We start from the raw sequence: 25,341 nt of genomic DNA on the forward strand, positions 1-25,341 counted from the left end.
AGATGAGTCTACGAGGATGAACAGTGCGTAAGGGACAGCTTGCTAAAGGTCACCTGACTTCTTTAAGTTTTTTTTTAGAATTTTCCTGTCCAGATGATGAATTAAACTTGGTATTTATTGCTGACTTTAATATGACATCTAGATCTAGCAAGGTAATCTTAGTTATTACAGTATGTCGAGTTACAACTTATCATCATCATACTGTAACAAAATGTGATTGCTGAAGGAATTTTAAGAATGGCTTTTTAATGGATGAGGAAGTGGGCTGTACCCTTGGAATGATGCTATTGAAAACTGGGGACAGTGGCAATATCTATAGTGCAAGGTCAAAAGTCTTTTCGGTGGCTTCTGCAGAACCCCTTCCCCTTCTTGTTACCAACCATAAATGGTTACAAGAAGGCAATGTGGCATACTTTCCTTATGTTGAATTCACCCTGTGGGCGTGTGTGTGCATAAAAACTCAGCGCAAGCAGAGAGGTCTGCTGGGCAAAACAACTGAAGTGCTCAATTAAATTTCTGCCTGATCTGAGGTTTAAAATCCTTTGGTAATATGACTTCAGTACAAATCAACAGAAGGAGCCTGCCACTCTGTTGTAGACACAACAACACATTTGGGACATATTCATGAAAGACAGAACTGGGGGAATAACAACAATTTTGCAGGATTCGCTAGGTACTTGGCATTTCTAGTTGTTATCTATCCACTTACACACTTTATTCGCTTCTTTCCTCAAGAGATTGCTGATCTTCTATGACATTACATTTGGCAGGTGAGAACAAAATTTGGTTTTAGATCAGGCCTGTGTTTCTTCCATTAAAACTACAATGTGTCACTAGAACAATTTACAACAGTTTAACAAGTAAGCAAAATCGAACAATGCTAAGTCATGTTGCACGTTCACAAACATGCTGGAGGGTACAGAAAATATCTTTTTCTGGTACAAAGCCAAAAAAAGGCTAAAAGGAGTGTGAGCTGGAATGTCACTATGATCACTGAAGAGCAGACTGCCAGGGACTTGGACTGACTTGTTCCTACTTAAAAGCACAAACAAGACAGAGGAAAGAAAACTCAGAAGTCTGGTGAGGTATCAGGGAGCATACACTGCTGCAATGCTATAGCTGCCTGGGCATTTTTATTTAGCATGTAGGTGTGGCCTCCACCTGCAACAGACAATTCATTTGCTTTGTACCTTTCCTACAAAAGAGCAGAGGATGGGAACTATATGGTGATAACGCAGGACGCCTTGGCAAGCTTCCACTTCTAAGTGAGCAGATTAGGTATGAGTAGCTTTGCTTTTCATCTATTACAGCTGTTCATTTCATGGCACAAAGCTTTGAACTGGATTCCTGTACATGTTTACCCTTCAATGTACAGGGAAATTGAGAAACTGGTAAAACAGCATTTCTAGCCTTTGCACAGAACTTAAGTCCCACGAAACCTCTGCAATGCAGTTAGGTTCTTTTATTTCAGACAGTGCATCCTTGCCATTGTTGTCAAGAGTTTAAGTGTTTTAAAAATTGTTGTCAGGAGTTTAAGTAAGTGTTATAAAAATATTATTGTAGCTCTCTGGGCCACATTCTTGGTTCCTGCAGACAAAAGCAGTATCACTCAGTTGGTGACACAGAACTCTGCTGATTTACATGAGCTGAGAATAAAGTCTGAGATTTTTAATCACGAAAGAAAACAGTCCAGCTCTCTGAATGTAACCTCTGCATATATATTCACAGTCCTGTCCCTTGTCATTCTTCACAGTGTAAAAGCTTGCAATCATGTAGGCCAAAAAGACTAAGCCACCTAAGAGCATACAGGAAGGGATTGGTGCGGCTCTGCAAGCTTGTGAGTTTTTATGGGACTTTCTCCAGCTCTGTGGGTGGAAAATGTGAGTAGTGACAGAAAGTTTATCTGCAGTAATAGGATAGATTGTTGGCTATGTATATTGGGGCATCTGTAGACATTTGTACCAGCTGAGAAACTGAACATGTATATCTGAAATTACTGTTCTTCAGTTTTAAGAGCAAATGACTTTCAAATGGGAGGAAAACCAAAACCAAACAATGTTGTTTACTTCATCCTTCCCTGCCGATACAAGATTGTTTTCTGCACTATACACCATTTTCCAAGTGTTTGTCTCTATTTAGTTGAAATGCCGAAAGTGTCAATCTCCCCTTCTAGAAAAAGTCTATTTCCCAGTTAAATGCTTTTTAAAGTGGAATTCTCAAATGCAATCTACATTGTTTTAACTTTGCTCTCTCCTCGTAATGGCTTCCAAAGCCATTACATTTACAGAGAGCAAGGTTAAGCCAATGCTAGGTTGTGCACCCTTCACCATGCACCCTTCTGTTTTAAATACTAGATCTTCTTTTCACAGGTTTCAAAATGTTACTGTTAACAGACTGTAAAACATTTCCCTTCGCTGTCTGTGGACTTAGACCCTGTAACAGAGGTGATTTCTTTTGAAGATTACTTTTAAGACTGGTTTCACACTCCACTTTTGAAAATGGTGCTGTGGAAAAGAAAAAAGGCAAATAATTGTGCAGTAAGGAGAAAGTTATGGTAATGACTTAACAGGATCAAAGCTGCTCCTCACCTTACGTGTTAATCTTCTCTTTATCTCTCGTTTTTCCTCCTGCTCCTCTTGCTCATTCCGGGCTGTAAAAAATTTACAAGAATCTCAGGCTGCAGACTTATCAGACATCCACAGTATGCAACAAATAAGCCTCTCTATCTGCATATTAATGTTTCAGGACTTCTCTGATACAAAGCATGCCCCTCAGGGACCAGTGAACCTCCTTGACCCTTAGCTACCATGCTTCTTCACACACATCATAAAAGATCTACACAAGCTTCCTTTCCCTATGCTGGCACCTCTTCATGTGTCACTTTGTCAAAGGGCCAGGCAATGAGTCAGCCCTTCAGAAACCATTATCTAGCCTACAGGTCTGGTGGCCTCATGGGGCTTAGCTATGATATGGCTGGACTCAGAGAGGTCAACAGCTGGAAAAGGAACACATGCATTTTTTTTTTCCTCTACATAATGAGAATAGAAAGAAAGCTCAGAGTAGGGATGCCAGACAAAATCTGCAACTTCCCATGTCCTGAGCAGAATGAGGAGAGAGTGTCCTACCTTCCTTTGTGAGCCTTCACAGCACTCTATAGGAGTGTAAAAACACATCCTAGGGGAATCTACTTTCAACATTAGGCCAAAAGATCATGTGCTACAAATTTTTACCAGGGCAAGCCTCAACCATTACCAATGAAGAGGGCCATAACATCTGACAACACTACCTCTTCTTCAATTTAGGGACAGGCTGTCATACACGTCTTTGTGCTGAACTTTACTGAAAGTCAATAAAATCACAGGTTTCTAGGTACTCAGGTCCTCAGTCAGATAGGTTTCTTTTTTCAGTGTTTCATTGATGTCAGAATCGCTCGTTACTCAAATCAAACCCATGCATAGCAGAGAAGAAAAAAGACAACTCATCTACAGGTAGCCTGTGCCCCATGTGATTTGGTTTTCACTCAGGCAGGACTAATTCTCTGCAGGGAAGATACAGACCACCAAGGCCACTTTGGGGTACAGGGCTTGAGCTAAACAGCTCAACTTTGGACTAAATTAAATCCAGGTTCAGAGACTATGTAGGCAAAGTCACAGAGCAGGCGAGAAGGAGAGCTAGCAGCCAGGTTTCTTGCTGCTCAGGACAAGAGAGTTGACATTCCTTACAAGGTCCATCATGACTGCCCACTGACTTCAGCAGGACTGGGAATTCTTCTCTGAAGTGGACAAAGAGCTTGTCAATGGTATGATGGCTTACAATATGGCTGTTATCTTTAAATGTCATTTTTTCAAACATACTGCTAGCATTTTCTGAAGGAAGGAAACTGATACTGGAGTAAAAAGATCAAAGACAGCAGGGACTTACAAATGGGTTTTTAAATTTTAACTAGAATACCTACACTGTTAAATATGTTTGCTCTTTCAATGGTTCCTGTCCCTAGTGGGCTGGACTATCTTCTAGCAATTTCTCTTCCAGCAATTTTGTTCTTCCATTCGTGTTTCAAAATTGGAGGAGCTCATATTACAAATACCCACGTGCAGGAACAGGGCCATTAATAAATCCTTGTAAGATTAGGCAGAGAGCATGCTAAATGGAGTCCACATGGCATCTGGGCAGAACTGAAAGCATCTGAGGAGTTATGTATAAAATTTAGTCAAGGCAGTTCATTTTTGTACTCGGCATACAATGCCTTTCTTTTCTCCTCACTTCTCAGCCCAGCCACCCACCTTCAGAGACAGCTAGGCAGGCTGAATATCTCAGTCAGGTAAAAGCTGGGAATTAGAAATACATTCTCTGTAAACAGAAAGTCCTATTTGTTTAATATTAATTAAGTTGTGCTGATCTTGTGAAACTACAAAACCGTTGCTTTATTTTGTGTTCAGGAGATGCTTTGTTCCTCTAGGGGTGTGTGGGGGCAGAATTTTCAGGCCTAATTTCTGTGCCAGTGTGAAATGTTCCCCAGTACAGCCCGAGACCATCAGAGACCATCTAACCATCATTTTTGTAAGGAATTTATGCAAGCCTGAATGTACCACGTTGACAAGTGAAGTACTTGTATCCATCACAGAAGTGGTACTGGAGAATCCAGATATTCTCCTTCGTACAGTAATATGGCCTGTAGGTGTTAACTGCAAAAAGAGTTGTTCAGTCTTCATGCTAACCCTGCAGGTCTAGACCTCTCTGCACTGTGTGCTTTTGATGTAAATAAGAGACAGTGCACTGGGTACATTTCAGTGAAGGACCCTTCAGGTACCATTTCCCCTGCTTTTGGTTTCTTTGCTGTGGCTGCTGCAATCTCATTGCTTCTACCAGTGAGTAGTGGTACTTGTACAGTGGACTCTTTGCCCTTGTAATGCAATAAAGACAACCATCTCATGAGTATTGCAGCAGCATGGAGCTAGGAAGTGATCACTTCACATATAAAGACTCGATGCATAACTGCATTTTGCCTTGTTTCTTCCCATCAGAACTGGCAATAATGTGGGTACACATGCCACAGGAACATCATGGTACTAAACAAGACAACTACATCAAGGAAATTTCAGCTTTAACTGCAGAGGAAATCCTACTTGGAAGCATGCCGTTTTTTTTTTTTTTTGGTGTGTGTTGTGAACTGGGCTTTTGCAAACAGCTTGACCTGATTATGCAGATAATTTATACTCTTCATTATTGCATTCCATGTCTCTTTTTCCCTAAGCTCCTTGATATTTATCCTAATTTTCTTTCTTAGAAATCTACGTGAAAGACATGAAACAATTCTGTATAGAACAGACACTATTTATATTTGCTTGTTTAGAAGTGGAGCATTTTTGTGTATTTTTAAGATCATGTAACTATTTTAATTGTTTGTTCCTTGTCCTGCTGTGCTTCACCAAAAGTTGGGATGTCTTGGAAATACCACATTACTTTTTGCTGTAATTATGAAGTTGTTTGTCTACCAAGACAGAAGTTTTGGGGCAAATCCGTGCTTAGGTAGGAACCATGTTACAAAAATTCCATTTAGGAAATAAAATATAGTTCTGGATTCAGGGTAATGTTTTCAAACACATCCATGTCATTTAGGAGCCCTTATTCAATTCAGAAGGAAACCGATGTGACTCAGAGGATAATTCCCCTGAACTACAAGACAACTTGGATCACCTATGTGACTGCAACACTTTGCAGTGTGACCTTTGTGAATCTCTGTAATGCACCCAGCTTTGGTGATGCTACTTCTCTGCTGATGCTGGTTCAAACACTGCAGACAGAGCAGCTGCCTGAGACCCACTCCACACTTCCCCCAGGCTCCTGGCAGCCACTCTCACCAGCGCCAGGGCGGTGATTACTGGTCACGTACCAGTGCCAGGTGCTGCATGACATATGTTGGTTCATGCTGGTGGCCAGAGCCAGGATGACAACACGAGCTGCCCAGAGAACTGACCTCTGTCCCCCCTTGCCTGAACTTGGTGTCGAGTCACGTTGCACGTTCCCCCCTCTTCCAGCTGTTCTGCAACCCACCTTAAAGCAATCACAACTGGATATGCTACCAACTCCCCCTTTTCTGCCCTCTTGAAGACCGATTTCTCCAGGTAGCAGTTGTTTGAGCAACAACAGAAGGCACATTATGGACCTACTTAAGGAGACACTATGGTATTTTAAGGTACCAGTTAGGAATACTTTTTTCTGTATTCATTTTTTTTTTTTAAATTTCCCTGGAATGATGGATATACTAACTTTAAAAGAACTTGTTTCTTCTGTTCTCTATTTCCAAAGAAACAACACCTTGATAGACAGTTTGTAGCTTTTTTTTTTTTTTTTACATTCAAACACTTCAATGAGAATAAGAAATTGCCATTTTTTTCCTATTCTTTCATGAGATTACAAGATCTGTGCAAGAGTCAGTCCTGCTTCTCTTGAACCTGGTGGCAATGTATCTAGTAACTTAACTCAGCTCAAGCTCTCTGAATGTTAGTCTATCTCTTTAAAACATCATTTAATATTTTGAAGGTCTACCAGTAAGTTTTTGGCTGATTTAAAGGAAGAGTTTCAGGGGAACATTTCAGGGGCATTATTCCAAGTAACATCAGTTTCTTTTTTGAATTCAGTAAAAATTCTGCCTAAGTCTAGATAGCTGTGAATGTTTTTAGGAAAATTAATCAAGCCATGCTCTAATGGCTTTACTAACTTATAACACGATGTTCATATTTGTGTGACAGCAGCATAAAAAGTTTTTTCAGAATGACCCTCTGCTTGGAACAGGACTTGCAAAAAAGATCCAGTGTTTGTTTTCATTCCCATGGGCTGTTCGTTCATATGAATTTACTGACTATGATTTTAATGAATTGTTTCTACAGGTATAAATGTTGCTATAGACTTGCACACTTCTTGCATTTATGATGCACTTTATTGTTATTCATGATGCACATACAGAATAGCTGATGTTTTATAAAACGCACACACAATATATATCTAAACTAATACAATCTAGCTGTATTCAGATTAAATGTCAGTAGTATCAGGACTTACGTTTCAGAATGTTCCTCTGCTCCAATTCTTCAGCAGTCGGCCTTTGGCTCAGTCGTCTGCGAAAAAAGCCCAAGATCAGTTTTTGGACCATATCACATCCTCCTCAGCTCACTGTCTTTAAGAGTTATTTTGGGGTGTGAAAGGCAGAGCAGAAAGCACTGACACTGCTCCATTATGTACTCAATAGGTTTGGACCATGTGTGACACAGACCATGTTTCGCTCTTACAGTTTACTCTGTTTTCAACCCATGAAAGACAAGCTACATTATGTCATCTTAGGCACGGCACTCCCACCCCTATCCCAGGCAGAGCTGCTGGGAGCTAAGCTACACAGATGTCTTCAATTAATTTCCTTCCTCCCATGCCTGCTTCCTGACTCGCATGAGTATTTACAGCTAAGACCCAGCTAACCCTCTGTCTGCCCTCTCACAAGCCTCCTGAATGTGCCCAGCTTGTTCAAACAGCGTTTGAATATGCAGGCAGTCCACAGAAAAAACAAGGGACAGTTTGGCAGCACTGAGGGCCGAACAATAGCAGCCCTCCTCCTCCACACCCTCACTTCCCTCCTCCTTTCATGACTTGTATTAAAGTTTAAAATGAAGGATCAGTGTGACTTGCGAGTCAACCTGTACAACAGAGTCACCACAAACACAGTCTAATTACAGATGGAGGACCTGAGCGCAGAAACAATGAATATTCAGAATACAAAACAAGGGAGAGAAGCACAAAGGGGCATTAGGAAAACAAAGAAAACCACTGTGATGACATCAGAAGTCAACACTGTTGGGTCCGCTCCTACTCTGCTCCGAGTCAATAGGAGTTTTGTCAATGGTGCCAGTGATGGGACAGAGCCTTCTCTTCATTCAGACACGGCTGTTCAGAGAAGTTCCCAGTCTGGGGTCTTGCTCTCTATTTACCAACTGCTCGGCCAGTTGGCTCATCAGGTGCCCTGTGAGGTACCAGGTACTGATAGGAACTGTGATATGAGCACTGGCTGCATGGCTTCCTCTTCTCTGACCAGTGCTTCCTACCATCAAGGCCCAGAAGCCCGCTGACACTGGGCTGGACAAGGGGTGTCTGACAAAGGCTCCTCAGAAGCTCAGTCACTGCTCAGAGCTGTGCGCACATCCCCAGCCCTCTCCAGAGCCAGTAGCTCATGTGTGCACCAGTTCAGTACCCCTGCTTTGCTCAGAGCAACCTTCTGACTACCCTCACGCCATGCATGGTGCACAAGGCCGAAGCACATGAGATGTGTAGTAGCCTTACCTCCTGCATGAAGGCAGAAGTTTGGGCACCTAATTTTACACATCCTGAAGATTTCCACCAGCAGAGGTGATACTAACCATACTGCCTTTGCCGCCACTTTGCACCACTGAGACAAAACAGCAGAATATGGTTCTATTCCAGCAGAGAATTTGGAGTGACTGGCTCTGTTTCTTTGCCATGGCAGATCGAACATTTACCTCATTGGAAAAGTGCTGATAGTGACAGAAACTCAGCCTTAATTCAGAAGTAAAGAATTCCTGCGAAGTACATTGAAGACAGAAGGGCTATTTCAGTGCTTGCGATTACTGTCCTTAAGATACAGTAGCTGTTGCTAATGGGATGCTTCACCTCAGTTCTAAGAAGAAATTAAAGCTACCTTATTTCTATCAGCACATGAGAATCAAGGTGAGTAGGTTGCCAAGTTTAGCCCTACTATGTATGTCTGCAGGAACTGAATTATGTAAAGTTTTTAATCTACCACACTGTGACGCTTCTCAAGAGGATGTGTCAGAGGAATGTTAAGGACAGACTCCAGACATCCAGCATGCAGCTGTGCTTCTACAGAAACAAATAAAATGCAACACGCAAAAGGAGACATCAGCCTGAAAAGAAGGCCTCCAAAAAAGTCCTCCCCTTTCCCAAGAAAACGATGATTAAAAGACTCAGCTTACAGTTCTGATGAGAATAGTTCACACTGGAGCATTTCAGACAAAAGGCAGAGATTTTATCTATCCACATGAATGATTTACATAAAAGAGTAAGTCCTCCACGTATTTACTTCCCAGTACCTGCTATGAAGTAGAAGCATTTAAACAAAGCTTTTACTTCACTGTGTCATTGCTTCCACACATGAGGATAGGGGTTTCCTCCAAGTATGCTCTCCGTATTATATGTATTCCCCATTCCTGTTCTGCTCAGAGACCTATGGACTGTGGGGTTCTTCCCCAAGACACTCAGTAGGGCCTCTAATGAAAGCTCACCAGAAATACCTGTATTTCCCATTGAGAATCAGTTTATTTTATGATTTATTTTATGATCCACTTTTTTCAGGCTGCAGTGTGCTCCTGCCTAAATGATAACCATCATCTTCAAGGGATATAATGACATGGCAGAAAAAGCCATGATATTTTTGGTAGATACAGTCTGGATATCTGAAATTATCCACATTCATGGGTTGTAGATCATTTCTGGACTCTTAGATATGCAAGAATTTTTAATAGCAAGACTTAAGCAGTAGGAAGAGATAAGGTAACTCTGTAGTTTAACAAAATCATGACCAGTCTTTACAGACCAAGCACAGCTGAAGGGTGAAGAAGGTAATGAACAGAAGCTCCGGAGGTGCCTGGACTCCAGTACCAGTGTCTGCTTTTCATTTCCATGAATTGGTGCTCCATTCCCATTTCCATCTCCTATTGGATTGATTAGGCTTGATCTCGCTCCTTTATTTAGTCCCTCCCTGATAAGCAAATCAGGCAAACCCAACCCCTTCCCCAGCCCTTCCTTTATAACCTCTCACAATTATTTCTTTTCTTCATCTCCTGCTCTTTTCATTTCATTTCTTCTCCTGCTTTCACAGTGACTTCCACCCCCAAATCTTTGGGCTTTACAATCTACTCCACTAACTCCTCAGAACTGCTTCCTTTTAGTTCTTATTTTTTGCCTCTTAACCTTTGGGTTTGCCAGATGTTGGGCAGCTGTCAACATTACCATCTCTGAAAATATTTCAACTAGGTACTGAAACTGCAAATCAAGAAATATAAACAGCTCTTCCTTTGTTACTGTGGCTGCAAAGATACATTTTTTTTCACACCAAATTTCAATATACCATCTCCAGTGCACTGTTGTGATCTTGGCAAACACTAGGTGTGATACCTCCACTCTCTGTCCTTCCCTCCTAGGCTGCCTATAATAAAAATATTAATGAAGCCCACCTAGCTTGCAGAGGTTGATTTCAGTGGTTTGATTGCTGGATTGCTGTTGTGCCTTCTTTCATTTAACATCACAAGGTTGCATGAGGCTGTCAAGAGGGGAAAGGTCAGGTAACAAGTGTCCAATTAGCAACACAATCAGAATAAACAGGAGAAAAAGGAGGTGAGGAAAAATGCGTTGGCAGAGCCTGATGCAACAGCAAAGAAAAGATGTGTTTATGAAAACTGTAAGAATCAAGTGGGATGCATGGTGCTGCTACTGATCAGAACAGCAACTCTGGTTGTTTCGTGGAGCTGTAGGAGTCTAGGAATATAACCAAGGAAAAGGCAGATCTTAGGAGCTACAGCCTTTCAACAGCTCTTTCTGTATTTAAAGACCCTATGTAAACACACTTTAGTATATGCGAACATGCTTAACTGTGCCATGCATGTAGTTTTGCAATAAGCATCGGGTATTCAAGAGAATAGAGAAGTCTGCTTCACGTAATTTGTGCTTTGCAAAATGTTGTCTGTTTTATACTTCACATGTTTTTGCAATATTGTCAATAGTGATTTTGTAAATACACTGACAAAGGTTTTCCTACAAAAAAAACCCAAGCCTTCCTAAGATTTATGCTGATATAAAGTCCTTTCTAGGACTTCACTGAAAAAATAATATCCGAGTGAGATTGTCATTGAAAAATAAAACAGATTGCTCAGATTTATAAAAATAAACTTGACAGAAATTTGATTTTCTGAATTAATTCCCTGCAGGATCAAAACATACCACACTACTTGTGCTAGAACTATACAACACTCATCTTTTACTAAGGTCTTTGAATGGTATTTTTCTTTTTTTCTTCTTTTTTTTTTTTTTTTAAACTTGTCTGGGCTGAGCACATCATAGTGGATGAGTAGGAGTTTGGGGGCAGGAGGGACAATCACATGCAAAGTCAACAGCCACTGATTTAAAGCATTGGCTGGTGGGGATGCAATCACTTCAGAGAGTCAAAGGAACAAAAAGCAGCATTTTCACTGATGGATACTACTGTTTGGAGCCTGCACAGCAAACTCAGAACTCAGAACGGGAAGTTCCTGTTCAATGTGACAGTATCCAGTGTGTGCAATAAAAGGAAAAAGTGGCTGTAAAACTATCCAGGCAACAGAAAACACTTGAACTAAGAGCCCACACAGTGATGCTTAGCTTGCTCTGCAGTGTGGTCATACCCAGAAGGCTCTCAGAACATTGGCCAACTAGCCCTGGAGATGACAGTCAGATTCTTCCTGCCCTTTTGTCTCGTAACACATCTGAAGCAAGGTGCTCCTGGCTGCCTAGGATGTCACCCTTCTAGGAGTCATGGGTTTTATCTCTGTAGTCTCTTGTGGTGTTGTGGATGAGTTCTGAGAAAGAGATGGTTAATGCCAGCCAGCACCAGGACGGTGGTTTCTGGATATCAGGAATTACTCTTTGCTTCTGCTCAGAGGGCAAGAACATTTAAGAGCTTATTATGGGGTCGTCTGTAAGTATAGTGGTATAATGACTGGAAACAGAACAGGGCTTGCTGGAAAATGATGCCATGTTTACTTGCCAGGCTTGTTAACTCCGAGAGTTTGTAGATTCAAGAGGCAGAACACAGAAGTTCTGCAGCGCTTGAATGGTGACATCTGGCGTGTGTGACCCAAGAGCAGTACTGATAGGCAAATAGGTTACGGGTGGTCACAACAGGGCATGCAGCAGTATGGCAACACCAAAATATTTTGGAGCCCAGCCATGCTCACAGACTGTTTCTATGACATAAGTCACTCTGACACAAAGTAACAGTGGGGCATAACCTCTGGAGCACCTCTTGAATTAATTCTCTAGATGCAAATCTTTTTACTCAGGTGCACCTGGGTTCATACCACCCTAGAAATTGCTCTAAGAGCGGAGCAAAACAGAGCTGAGCCCTTGAGAAGGCAGCTGCTACAAAGAACTACTTGTCACACAGCTCTTCAGTTGGCATAAATGGGCACGACTGAAGCCAGCAGAAATGCACTGATTTACATCAGTTATATAATTCGACGTGAGGAAAATTTGATGGCAGTAAAGTGTCTTACTGTTGCTTAATTTAGCTTGCCTTTACTAATAATAATGCTGATAGCAAAGCAATATAGATGAAGTACAGATTACCAGGGGCTCTTTGTACTCCCATGCCAAGTACAGAAAAATGGAGGACAAAAATGAAGAAGAAAAGCTTGCACTTGCTTGTGCCTGTTAACTGTTAGCAGAGGGCAGGAAAAAAATACTTCTTTTCCTTATGCCACTGTACAATGAGCAAAAAATATCTGTAAGCTCAGTGGTTCACCTTCCCTGTATTATCAGCCCAGATACTGCCGGCCAGACTTAAGAGTCTACAGAGAACTATCTTCCTCCTAACAGGATTTATAAAATGGGATTAATACAGCTTTATCAATGAGTAAATAAACTGAAAGCATATTAAATAGAAAATCCCTACCCAAAGAGGAAAATATAAGACTTTTACGCCATTAAAATTCCTGTACTAGAGTCCATTAAGATGATGGCTAATTTGTAGGATACATTATCTCTTCCTTTAAGCTCTCTTCCCTGTGTGACAAGTCTCCTGGTATCTGTCATGCTAATACTTCTTATAACTTCTTTTCCTGAGAAATAAAGGCAATAAAACCATGAGGAGTCTTTGACACAATTCAGTTGCCATGTAATGACTACTCTCCACTTCCTTGTTGATTTTGAGCATTCAGCCCCTGGGAGATTGTGGTACTTGTGCAGCTAAAAAGAAGCCTGGGGTAATGAATAGAGAAGACCACAGTGGGCAGAGACCCCTGCTCACCCCTGGTGAAATGGATGAAGCACTACTGAGAGAGAGTTTAGATGAGAACTATTTAGCCAATATACTCAGAGCCAATATACAGACTCAGGAAGTGCTTGCGTTTGGAAAAAAAAAAAAAAAAAGCAACTGGTATGTATCAGTTGAAGATCTAAGTACTTCCTGATGGTGCCTTACTGGTCTTGCTGCCCTGGCATTCCAGTTTGCTCCCTGAGCAGCATCACCTCGTCCAGGATAGCTACAACAGTCTTGTGTCCTGAAGGAGAAAAGTAGCACTTCAGCTCAGCACTTCTTCTAGTGCACCACAAGAAATACCAAGCAGTCTGGCACATGAACCAACTGAATGGCAGCTCCTATAACATGTCTGCAGTCATGTATCCAAATGGGCTCTGCAAGAAAATCAGATTTTCCACTGAAATTGTTCGTATTTTAATTTAGGCTCTAAGCAGTCCCTCAGTGTTCCCCAAAATTATGCTTATCCCAGATGTTATTTTGTGTTGATAAACAGCTTCAGTACAACTTTAAAGCTCTACCTAGTCTAGATTGCTGTGAAGATTTTTAGAAAAAATAATCAGCAAATTTTCTGCTTGGTCAAGCATCTGGATAGTGAAAAATATCCAAATATTAATAGCAAAGGTGTCCCTTTGCTTAAAACTTGAAATGTGACCAATTTGTTTTTTCATTCTTTAGCCTATGTGAATCTATTCTTGACTCACAGCAAAAGCAATGCATTCTTTTCTGTTTCAGCTGACCGAAGGGTTGATGTATTTTGATTTTGATTTACTCTTGAGAAGTTACAAGCTCCCCAAGAAAGAACAGGCTGCCCAGATTAGATCAGATTAGATTTCCTGGGTAAAGAGAATCATATTCAAAATGTAGATTCTGATAATTCATTACACCTGCATAAAGTTAAAATCTTGCCTACGATATGCAAAACACATTTCCTTAAAATACTTAGATAAAGCAGAACCATCATGGTCCATGAACTTTGCATTTTGTTAAAAAATAAAATAAAGGAATGACTATACAGTCCTACAACTCTGAGAAGAAACACCCTTTTATACTTGTCTGAATAATGACACACCCAATTTGACATAAGATCACAGGAGGAGATTCCAGAGAAGCTCCCTTTACAAATGGGAAAGCAGTATCACAATGCAAACATCTGCATTTTCCCAGGGAATTGCTTAATTTCTTACTTTTTCCTAAAGATAAAGCCTCCTATTTTTAGTACCAGCCACATAAATTCAGCTTTCAGCCCCCCTTTCAGTAACACTAACTGCAAAATGCTAATTGATACATTGAACAATGCAAGATCACACAAGCTCATCTCACACCTCAAACTCTAAAATGGAGCTTCTCCTGTTTCATTACCATTGTTTCATTACCATCAAACCTTTTAGGCAAATACTAGCTGTTCACATAAAATACTATCATAAAAGTTTAATTTAAAAAAAAACGAGCATGGCAGAATTAAAATAGTTGCACCATATGAACTCTGTAGCATTAATTCTCAAATCTCTTATCCCTAATCTCAAAAGCAAAACATCCAACAACTGTGATAGGAAATAAAGAACAATCTTTTTTAAAGGAGGGAGCTTATTATGTATCTAATTCAAGAATGTATTTTGGAACAATAAAAATGGGATATTTTTGAATACTAGAAATCCAGAGGGATAAACATACTAAATGCTGGCTGAAAATCTAAAGTGTGCCAGAAAAAATGGATGGATTTTAGGACTCATCATAATAAAGAAAAAATGCTCTAAAATGTTAGTGATTGTCCTTCAGTACAGCATTGTGAAAAGACAGAATCACAGAATCACAGAATCGTCTAGGTTGGAAGAGACCTCCAAGATCACCCAGTCCAACCTCTTACCTAATACTAACAAGTCCTCCACTAAACCATATCACTAAGCTCAACATCTAAACGTCTCTTAAAGACCTCCAGGGATGGTGACTCAGCCACTTCCCTGGGCAGCCTATTCCAATGCCTAACAACCCTTTCAGTAAAGAAGTTCTTCCTAACATCCAACCTAAACCTCCCCCGGCACAACTTTAGCCCATTCCCCCTCGTCCTGTCACCAGGCACGTGGGAGAATAGACAACCCCTACCTTGCTACAGCCTCCTTTAAGGTACCTATAGAGAGCAATAAGGTCGCCCCTGAGCCTCCTCTTCTCTAGGCTGAACAACCCCAGCTCCCTCAGCTGCTCCTCGTAAGACTTGTTCTCCAGACCCCTCACCAGCTTCGTCACCCTTCTCTGGACACGCTCGAACACCTCGACGTCCTTCTTGTAGCAAGGAGCCCAAAACTGAACACAGTACTCGAGGTGCGGCCTCACCAGAGCCGAGTACAGGGGGACAATCACTTCCCTAGTCCTGCTGGCCACACTGCTTCTTATACAAGCCAGGATGCTGTTGGCCACCTGAGCACACTGCTGGCTCATATTCAGCTGACTATCAACCAGTACTTCCAGGTCCTTCTCTGCCAGGCAGCTTTCCAACCACTCATCTCCCAGCCTGTAGCACTGCTTGGGGTTGTTACGCCCCAGGTGCAGGACCCGGCACTTGGCCTTGTTGAACTTCATACAGTTGGCCTCAGCCCATCGGTCCAGCCTATCCAGATCCTCCTGCAGAGCCTTCCTACCCTTGAGCAGATTGACACACGCACCTAACTTGGTGTTGTCTGCAAACTTACTGAGGGTGCACTCAATCCCCTCATCCAGATCATCGATAAAGATATTGAAGAGGACTGGCCCCAGTACTAAGTCCTGGGGGACTCCACTAGTGACCGGCCTCCAACTGGATTTGACTCCATTCACCACAATTCTTTGGGCCCGGCTATCCTGCCAGTTTTTAACCCAATGAAATGTATGCCAGTCCAAGCCACGAGCAGCCAGTTTTTTGAGGAGAATGTTGTGGGAAACGGTGTCAAAAGCCTTACTGAAATCAAGGTAGACCACATCCACAGCCTTCCCCTCATCCACCAAGCGCGTCACTTTGTCACAGAAGGAGATCAGGTTCGTCAAGCAGGACCTGCCCTTCATAAACCCATGCTGACTGGGCCTGATCGCCTGGTTGTCCTGCACGTGCCGCGTGATGACACTCAAGATAGTCTGCTCCATGAGCTTCCCTGGCACTGACGTCAAACTAACAGGCCCATAGTTCCCTGGGTCTACCCTCCGACCCTTCTTGTAGATGGGTGTCACATTTGCTAGCCACCAGTCGACTGGGACCTCCCCTGATAGCCAGGACTGCTGATAAATGATGGAAAGTGGCTTGGCCAGCTCCTCTGCCAGTTCTCTCAGTACCCTTGGGTGGATCCCACCCGGCCCCATCGACTTGTGTACATCCAAGTGCTGTAGCAGATCACCAACCATTTCCTCTTGGACAGTGAGGGCCACATCCTGCTCCCCATCCCCTTCCACCAGCTCAGGGTACTGGGTATCCAGAGAACAACTGGTCTTGCCGCTAAAGACTGAGGCAAAGAAGGCATTAAGCACCTCAGCTTTTTCCTCTTCCCTTGTAACTAAGTTTCCCCCCGCATCCAGTAAAGGATGGAGATTCTCCTTAGTCCTTCTTTTGGTGTTGATGTATTTGTAAAAACATTTTTTGTTATCTTTAACAGCAGTAGCCAGATTGAGCTTTGACTCTTCTAATTTTGTCCCTGCACAGCCTCACAACAGCCTTATAAGTCCTCATGAGTGGCCCGCCCTCTTTTCTAAAGATTATAAGCCCTCTTTTTTCTCCTAAGCTCGAACCACAACTCTCTGTTCAGCCAGGCCGGTCTTCTTCCGCGCCAGCTCGTCTTTGGGCACATGGGGACAGACCACTCCTGAGCCTTTAAGATTTCCTTCTTGAGGAGTGCCCAGCCTTCCTGGACTCCTCTGCCCTTCAGAACTGCCTCCCAAGGGACTCTCCCAACCAGTGTCCTGAACAGCTCAAAGTCAGCCCTCCGGAAGTCCAAGACAGCAGTTTTACTGGTCCCCTTCCTGGCTTCGCCAAGAATAGAGAATTCTACCATTTCGTGGTCACTCTGCCCAAGACAGCTCCCGACCACCACATCTCCCACCAGTCCGTCACTGTTTGTGAACAGAAGGTCTAGCGGGGCACCTCCCCTGGTAGGCTCTCTAACCAGCTGCGTCAGGAAGCTATCTCCCACGCTCTCCAGAAACCTCCTAGACTGCTTTTTCTGGGCTGTGTTGTGCTTCCAGGATATGTCTGGGAAGTTGAAGTCCCCCACGAGAACAAGTGCTGACGATTTTGCAACTTCTGCTAGCTGCCTGTAGAACTCCTCATCCGTCTCCTCATCCTGGTTCAGTGGTCTATAACAGACCCCCACCAGGATGCTTGCCTTGTTGGCCTTCCCGCTGATCCTAACCCACAGAGACTCAACCTTATCAGTCCCAGCCTCAAGTTCAACAACATCAAAATACTCTCTAATATAGAGAGCCACACCACCACCCCTTCTGTGCTGCCTGTCCCTTCTGAAGAGCCTATAGCCAGACATTGCAGCACTCCAGTCATGAGAGTGGTCCCACCACGTTTCTGTGATGGCAACCAAGTCATAGCCTGCCTGCTGCACGATGGCTTCCAGTTCCTCTTGTTTGTTACCCATGCTGCGTGTATTAGTGTAGATGCACTTCATTCAGGCCATTTAACTTGCTTTTCCAAAAGTAATACTATTCAACCAAAAGCTGATTTTACAAACCATAATTCACAATTCAAGGTCAATCCATTAATGACATAAGGAATAAAATGGCACCATGAAAATCAGCCTGAACTGAACACATATGCTTGCCACCTACAAGCATATTTGTGGTGTGCTTGTTTTAGAATCTTTTCTTTACATAGTTCTGTGGTTTTGTGTCTGTGAACAAACATACTTACAAGAAGGTTTTAAGGATATATTTTTTGAAGGAAAGATTTGAAGGCTAAACCTTAGAAATATTATTTGCCTTACTCCTCATAGTAAGTTATTTTTTTCTGCTTAAATTCAATATTCCTTTTGTCCAAAGACTAGTGTTTGGAGGCTTCTACTGCCGTCTTCTGCACTTACTCAGTTTTAAGGAGTAGCCTTGTATTTGGAGGATCTGAAAGAAGAACAGATCACCACCAACATATTCGTAAAGGTGTCCTCAGTCTTCTGCTGCTGAAGAGCTTCCTGGACAATCCTATGGACCATTCAGCCAAACAACACGCCTGAGACAAGGCCCAGACCCCTTTATCTCTCTATCACCCAACCAAGCCTGACATGACTGAAGTTGTGACCACCCTTGGTGTTTTTAAAGAAATTGGGAGGTCTCCCTCTAGTCCCCAACACATAGTTGCTTATTATCATAAAAGTTACACTCTTAAAAGCAGAGCAATGTACAATCAAAAGTCTGAATAACAAAGCCCCTTCCATCTTTATGTGTTACCCTGCCCCAGCTCCTGGTGCTCAGGGAAGCTCACACGAGTGAACATGGCTTGATACATGCGTGGCGGCCTTGGGGTTTGAGGTAAAAAACAACTGTTTAGGCAAGAAGATCTGTGGAGCCAGGAAAGGAACCATGGAGGGAAGCTGAGAATGGGAGTACAGCCCTACTCCCTCCTGCAACCCTCTAAGACCCACTGATTTTTCCCAGGGTCCCTCTTCTCTCAAGGTCCTCCTTTGAGATATCTACAGCTGCCTGAGACTTAAATTTTGCCTATGCTGAGAAGCAGTTGCAGGCTCCAAGGAAGGGTTGATGGCTGAAGTACATAACAGAAGGACCATCTTCTCTATATAGCTGATTCAGCTAGTATGAAGGTAAGACCTCCTGATGGGCCTTTGTGGACCATTGTGTCTATATGGTGTAGACATATAGAGCACAGTGACTGTATGTTTGTACCCTGTTCATTATTAGTTATCCTACACTTCTAGCACTGTCAGCATTCAGTTTGCCTAATTAAAAAAGCAACAGCACTCTTTTTATTTACATAGTTACCAGCACAACTGTAATCCTAAAAACGCCAAGCTAAAACACATAAGCAACCAAAGTTGGAAAATTTTGCTTGGCAGTCCAACTAATTTGTGAATGTTGTGATGAAGTTCAATCCAAAATACAAAAAGATGTTGGTTCTAAGGAAGGAAACTTTGGAGTGGAGTTTCACCACTTTGCTGACAGCAGGCTCAACACTTTTAAGGGTAACTTGAAAAAGTCTCCTCTGTTATTGCAGCAACAACAGACAACTCAAAAAATGGAGACTGAGGGCTCATATACGTTCCCTGATTGTGTTGGTGCAGGTCATTTTACCAGCACCAGCATGAAGAAAGGCAAATGAACAATACTCCACAAATCCAATTAATCTCCAAACAGGTACTTTGAGTATGGTGATGTCAAAAACTTATCTACTTTCTGAGAAACGAATCAAAAGCTAAATCACTCAGTGACTTGGAACATTCACAATACAGGAATTCCAAAGAAATGCTTTTATAACTGAAGTCGGCAGTGTTAGCAATTCAAAACCACAACAATGCAGTTTCTGGGAGAAAGGGTGCATAGGAAATAGCATGGTGCCCACACTTTGCCTTGCAACTGAAGTGGAAAATTCCTGGAAGTGAACAATTTTGAGAGCTTTAAGAGTGATTAACCATTTTGTGCCAGAGGCATTTCAGACTCCCAGAACTGTATAAAAGTCAGGTTAGTTTATAAAGAGCCATGAATTACTGCAAAATGTTCACCCGGAGATTAAGAATTAGGGCTGGGTGAAACATTTGTGACAAACAAGCAAATTGCCAAAAAATTAAGTTCCAGGAGGTCAGAAAACTATATGTGAGGTCGAACTTGGTGAATAGTTTCAGCAGAGAAAACAATTTACTAGACACTACTTAAAAAAAAAAAGAAAAAAAAAGAAAAAAAAATTAAAAATGTTTGGTACTGACCTGAAATGGTATTCTCATTTTATAATAAAAAAATAACTCTTCACCAGGTTGATTTTATTCAGTTTTCTGTCCCCCACTTGTTAATTATTTTGTTCCAAATGCAAAAAGTTCCTTATCCAGCCGACTTTTCAGCCAACTTTGTTAGACAAAACTCTTCTTGCAGTAATTGTGACAGTAATTACAAGCACATATTTACTGAAGCAAGTTACAAGGTTGTCTCTCCCCAGTAGTAGCATTGCCAGCTGCAGTGCAGACGTCTGGGTCAATCCTGTCCATTTAATGGTCATATCTACATCTGGGCTACCTGCTGATCAGACTGAATCTTTGCACACGTTTTTCTGTATCTGCATCACTGCTTGTGAATTCAGTTCTTACCTTTCTAGAGACCTTCATTTCTCACCACCCTACCCAGAGATTTGCCCATTATCCAAATTCCCACTTTGTTCAAGGACACAACCTGTCCCATTGTAGATGGTGTGTATTTAACGCCTGAACTACTAGAACCTACTTCTGCATTAGTAAAATCCGTATGTGCATATATATATATATATTTATATGTTTATATTTAAATTGTAGCATCTGTGTGCATCATGCTGCACCAGAGACAGAAAATACCAAGAATGGCTAGTTTGACAACAACAACAAAGAGAAATTGTTCACCTGTCTTCAATATATAGAAAAATGCCTTAGGAAACTGCATGGTTGTTATTTTGACAAGATATCAGACACAATTTGCTCAAAGTTATATCATCGTCTTTAGGTTTAAATTTGGTGGTCTAAAAATGTGACAACAAGGTATTTTTTTTTCCTCAGAAGCCTTGTGCCATCTGCATTTTCTTCTCTTGCAGTTACTGAGATGATAATTACCCAGAGGCTAAATTTGGACCACAAAGTGAAAATCCTTTTTTTGTTGCTTCATAAGTACTTCCACAGTGAAACAAATGGAAAGTTACAAAGAGGCTTATCACACCGTGTAAGGAATTAGCAGCAGGAATCAATTATCTCCAAAGTAGCAAAGATCCCATTTCCAGGCAGACACTCTTTACTTCAAAATAAACAGAATCAAACCCATGAACCAAAATACTTCCAGAGGGGCATATGTGATATGCCGAATAGGCTGCAGTCTTTTTTTCTTTTTATGTATAGTATGATATCAGCTTTTTACAATTTCTCCCTGAAGCTTTGAGGGCTCAGTTTAACGCCTACTGAAGTTTCTCCAGTGTTAGTTTTCCAACTAATATCAGGTACAAGTATTCTTGACTGCATATTATGCAGCTCTTCCTGACAAAGTAAAAACCTGCTTCACTATCAGTCTAGCTGCTGGGAGGAGAGGAGTAGCCTTCTTGTTTTTTTCCTAGAGCTGATGCTGAACAAAGAGAGAAAGAAATGAAATACAAAATATGACAGAGACCTGATCCTGTCTTAAATCAGTGATTGTTTTTTGAGCTCCTTACTAGTCTGAATAGTTTATTTAGCTAGTGTTCAAGCAGAGGGGCTGAAGAGTTATTATTTAAAATGCTTTGTATGCAAGACAGGTGAAGTATGCTTGTTCGTGGCTGCTGACATGTCATAGGCCATGCCTGGATTTCCCTGCAGGGCCCACTCAGATGCCTAGAGATGCCAGGACTGATATAACTCTGTCCTAGACTTATGTGCCCTGTTTTTGTGACTTTGTGTTGTTTCCTGCATATCCAACTGTGGTGAAGGCAAGAAGAGGGAACTTTGAGAGAGGTAGCAAACAGAATGGGCACAGTCGCCCTGGCAAAATCCCTTCTGAACATGTATCAGTGATACACAAAGTGTGGGTAAAACTGGAAACTGCACCCACCTACTTCTATGAGAAGCTGCAGATTAGTATCAAAACGCACTGCCTAGGATGATCTGGGCAAACAGACACAGTGTCTGCTTCCTAGTTTCGCTCAACTTCATCATTAGTTTAAAATGTGCAATCTCTCATGCATCAGCATTGAGCAGCAAGATACACTTTCTCATCCCCCATTCCAGCCCCCACTGACCACAGCCATGTGGACTTGCTTTTTGCTTTACAGGCACACTGAATTCACATTTGTACCTTATAGTTAATTGGGTGTTAAACCCACTCACATGACTGGAGATTATCTAGTGCTAATAACAATCTTGCTCCTGCTTGACAGCAGTGGTGCTCTGCCGAGCCCAGATAATGAACACCAGCTGCTAAGAAAGTGGGGAAAAATGTCTCGCAAATACTATACTGTCAGCTTTTCGAACTGGTTTGAGCAAAATGTGTTCTTAGCAAAATGTGCATCAAATACATTCTTTCATCCTATTTCTTACTAGATACATTACAACATTGCTTTACTCTACACTATTGGAGATCATTGCTGTTTTATAGATACCAGACAGTACTACTGCAGGCTGTCTGGGACATTTCTGAAAGCAGCAAACTTCTAGTTTCCCAAACGGAGACAGAAAATAAATTCTCTTGTTGTCTCTGCATTTATCCAGAGAAAGTTTGGAAGGCCAATTACCTTTTCGTCTTAAAGTTCTGCTTTGGATAGACATAAAAGGAGAAAAGAGCTATAGAAAGATACAGAGAATTTGAAAAAAGCCCTTGGAAGTGAAACTGGGACTCTGGGTCTGTCTTTTTTTTTTTTTTTTGTAATGGCAGATTGCTACAGAGGGCATAGGGAAATGCAGGGCTGAGAGAAATGTTTGTTAAGAGAAGTTGGGTGTCTGGAGTTGATTTCCATGTAAATACAATGTGTCTGTGAGATGTTCTTGTTTAGAAACTGAGTCCTAGTAATTTTTTCCACAGAGCAGAGCATGAAAATTATGGTCTTGAGGGCTAACCCAATACACTCTTGGAACTGAAGTAAGCTAGAAACTTTTATGGCCTAGATGTCATAGTAAGACATTTATCAGAATTTGTGACCCAGCTAAATTGTCTGTTTCGGCACTGCCATTATGAAGTAACGCAAAGCAGAAAAAAAATGTCAGGAATTGTATTGGAATAGCTTTATGAGATAAATTCACAGTAACCTTAGAGTGAATGGCAGGGAGTCAGGATTTGGAGGGTCTGAGGCAGAACTTGGCTGCTCTGCACTGCCAAAGGCCTACAGAAATCAGCCAACAACCTTGTGTACTTCAAAGTCAAAGATGGTGCTAACACTCAAACTCCTTGGTAAACTATTTCTGATGCCTTGTTATACCAGTCACTGAATGGTTGAGGTTGGAAGGGCCTGATCAAGCAGGGCCGCTCAGAACAGGTTGCTTGGGGCTGTGCCCAGATGATTTTTGAATACCTCCAAAGAGAAGTCTCCACAACCACCTTTGGAAACCTGTGGCAGTGCTCAGTCTCACAGTAAGAAAGTGTTTCCTGATGTTCAGACAGTACCTCCTGTGTTTCAATTTGTGACTGTTGCCTCTTGTCCTATCACTGGGCACCACTGAGAAGAGGCATGGCTCCTTCCTCTTTGCACTCTCCCTTCAGGCATTTACATGCATTGAAAAGATTCCCCTTTAGGCCCCCTCTTCTCTAGGCTAAACAGGCCCACTTCTCTCAGCCTCTCCACATATGTGAGATGCCCCAATCTCTTAAACATCTTTGTGGTCCTATGCTTCACTCTCTCCAGTAGCTCCACGTCTCTCTTTTACTGGGAGCCCAGAACTGGGCACAGTACTACAGCTGTGATCTTGCCAGTGCTGAGCAGAGGGCAAAGATCATCTCATCGACCTGCTGGTAACTCTCCTCCTAATGCAGCCCAGTATACTATTGGCTTTCTGGCCACAAGGGCACATTGCTGGCTTATGTTCAGTTTGTTCACCAGGACCCCCAGGTCCTTTTCTGCCAAACTGCTTTAGAGCTGGGTGTCCCCCAGCATGTACTGGTGCAGGGGCTGTTCCTCCCCAGATACAGGACTCGGTACTTCTCCTTGTTGAACTTCATGCGCTTCCTGTCAGACCATTTCTCCAGCTAGTCCAGGTCCCTCTAAACAGTGGCATGACCCTATGCAATAGCTGCCACTGCTCCCAGTTTTGTGTTATTGGCAAACACTCTGCTCCATCATCCAGATCAATAATGAAGATGTTTAACAGCATTGGACCCAGTACTGAGCCCTGGGATATTCTGCTAGTAACTGGCCTTCAACTAGACTTCATGGCACTGATCACCACCCTTTGAGCTTTGCCATTCAGACCGTCTTCAATGCATTTTACTGTCTGCTCATCCAGCCCATATTTCAACAGTTCCTCTAAGGATCTTATGGGAGACAATGTCAAAAGCCTTACTGAAGTCCAGATAGCCAATTCCCACTGCTCTCCCCTTGTCTACTAGGTCAGTCAGTTCATCATATGAGTTTATCATATTTGTCAAGCATAACTTCCCCTTGGTGAATCCATGCTGATTACTCCTGATGACTTTCTTGTCCTTCATTTGCCTGGATATGGCTTCCAGGATTAGCTACTCTACCACCTTCCCAGAGATGGAGGTCTGGTTGACTGGCCTTCAGGTCCCTGAGTCCTCATCCTTGCCCTAGAGATTGGAGTGATGTTCACTTTCCTCCAGTCTTCGGACACTTCTCTCAGTCACCATGATTGTTCAAAGATTTTTGAGAGTAGCCTTGGAATGCCATCAGCCAGTTCCCTCAGCACTTGTGAGAGGTGAGAGCACCCCATCAGGGCTCAAAGACTTACACATGTCCAGTTTGCTTAAGTATTCCCTGAATTGATCCTCTTCCACCAAGCATACATCTTCCTTGCTCTAGATTTTCTATCTGTCTCTGGGACCTGGAACTCCTGAAGGTCAGCCTTGCTAGTAAAGACGTGCAGAGAAGGCATTCAGTACCTCAGCCTTTTCCTTGTCCTGTGTCACCAGGTCCCCTGCTTCATTCAGCAGAGTGCCCACATTTTCCCTAGTCTTCTCTTTGTCACCTATGTAAGTGTGAATAGGAGCCCTCCTTGTTGCCTTTGACAGCCTTGACAACATATATTTCCATTTGTGCTTTAACTTTCCTGTCTTCATAACTGCATGCTTGGACAGTGCCTCTATATTCCTCTCAGGTTACCTCTCCCTGCTTCTACCTTCCGTATGCTTCCTTTTTGTGTTTGAGTTTGGCCAGGAGCTCCTTTTTTATCAATACAGGCTTCCTGGCCTTTTTGCCTGACTACCTGCTTTTAGGAGCAGAGCATTCTTGAGCTTCAAGGAGGTCATCCTTGAATATTAACCAGCTTTCTTGGGCTCCTCTTCTCTCCAGGGCCTTCTCCCATGGGGGTCTACCAAGCAGACCTTTGAAGAGACCAAAGTCTGCTCTCCTGAAGTCCAGTGTTGTGATCTGGCTTTTTGCCCTCCTCCCAGGATCCTGAAGTCGTATGATT

At 42.4% G+C, this 25,341-nt stretch overlaps 1 protein-coding gene across 17 annotated transcripts in view; it reads right to left on the minus strand.

Annotated features, from left to right (window-relative positions):
• Positions 1–25,341, minus strand: part of PHACTR1 (phosphatase and actin regulator 1) — a 350,894-nt gene that overhangs the window by 16,678 nt on the left and 308,875 nt on the right. For 16 of the 17 annotated variants that reach the window (XR_013945667.1, XM_080577960.1, XM_080577949.1 and 13 more), the window contains 2 exons: positions 7,063–7,118; positions 2,589–2,650 (listed from right to left, as the gene is read on the minus strand). Coding sequence is in view for 16 of the 17 variants with exons in the window: in XM_080577960.1 (XP_080434086.1) it covers positions 2,589–2,650; positions 7,063–7,118 (118 nt within the window). In the remaining variant the exon portion in view is untranslated. Of the gene's footprint in view, positions 1–331; positions 2,505–2,588; positions 2,651–7,062; positions 7,119–25,341 lie in introns of those variants that run through there. The other variant, XM_080577962.1, reaches the window with a different exon arrangement.

Source organism: Anser brachyrhynchus (assembly GCF_964034855.1).
Source record: "Anser brachyrhynchus genome assembly, chromosome: 2".
In the NCBI taxonomy this organism is placed as follows: Eukaryota; Metazoa; Chordata; class Aves; order Anseriformes; family Anatidae; genus Anser; species Anser brachyrhynchus.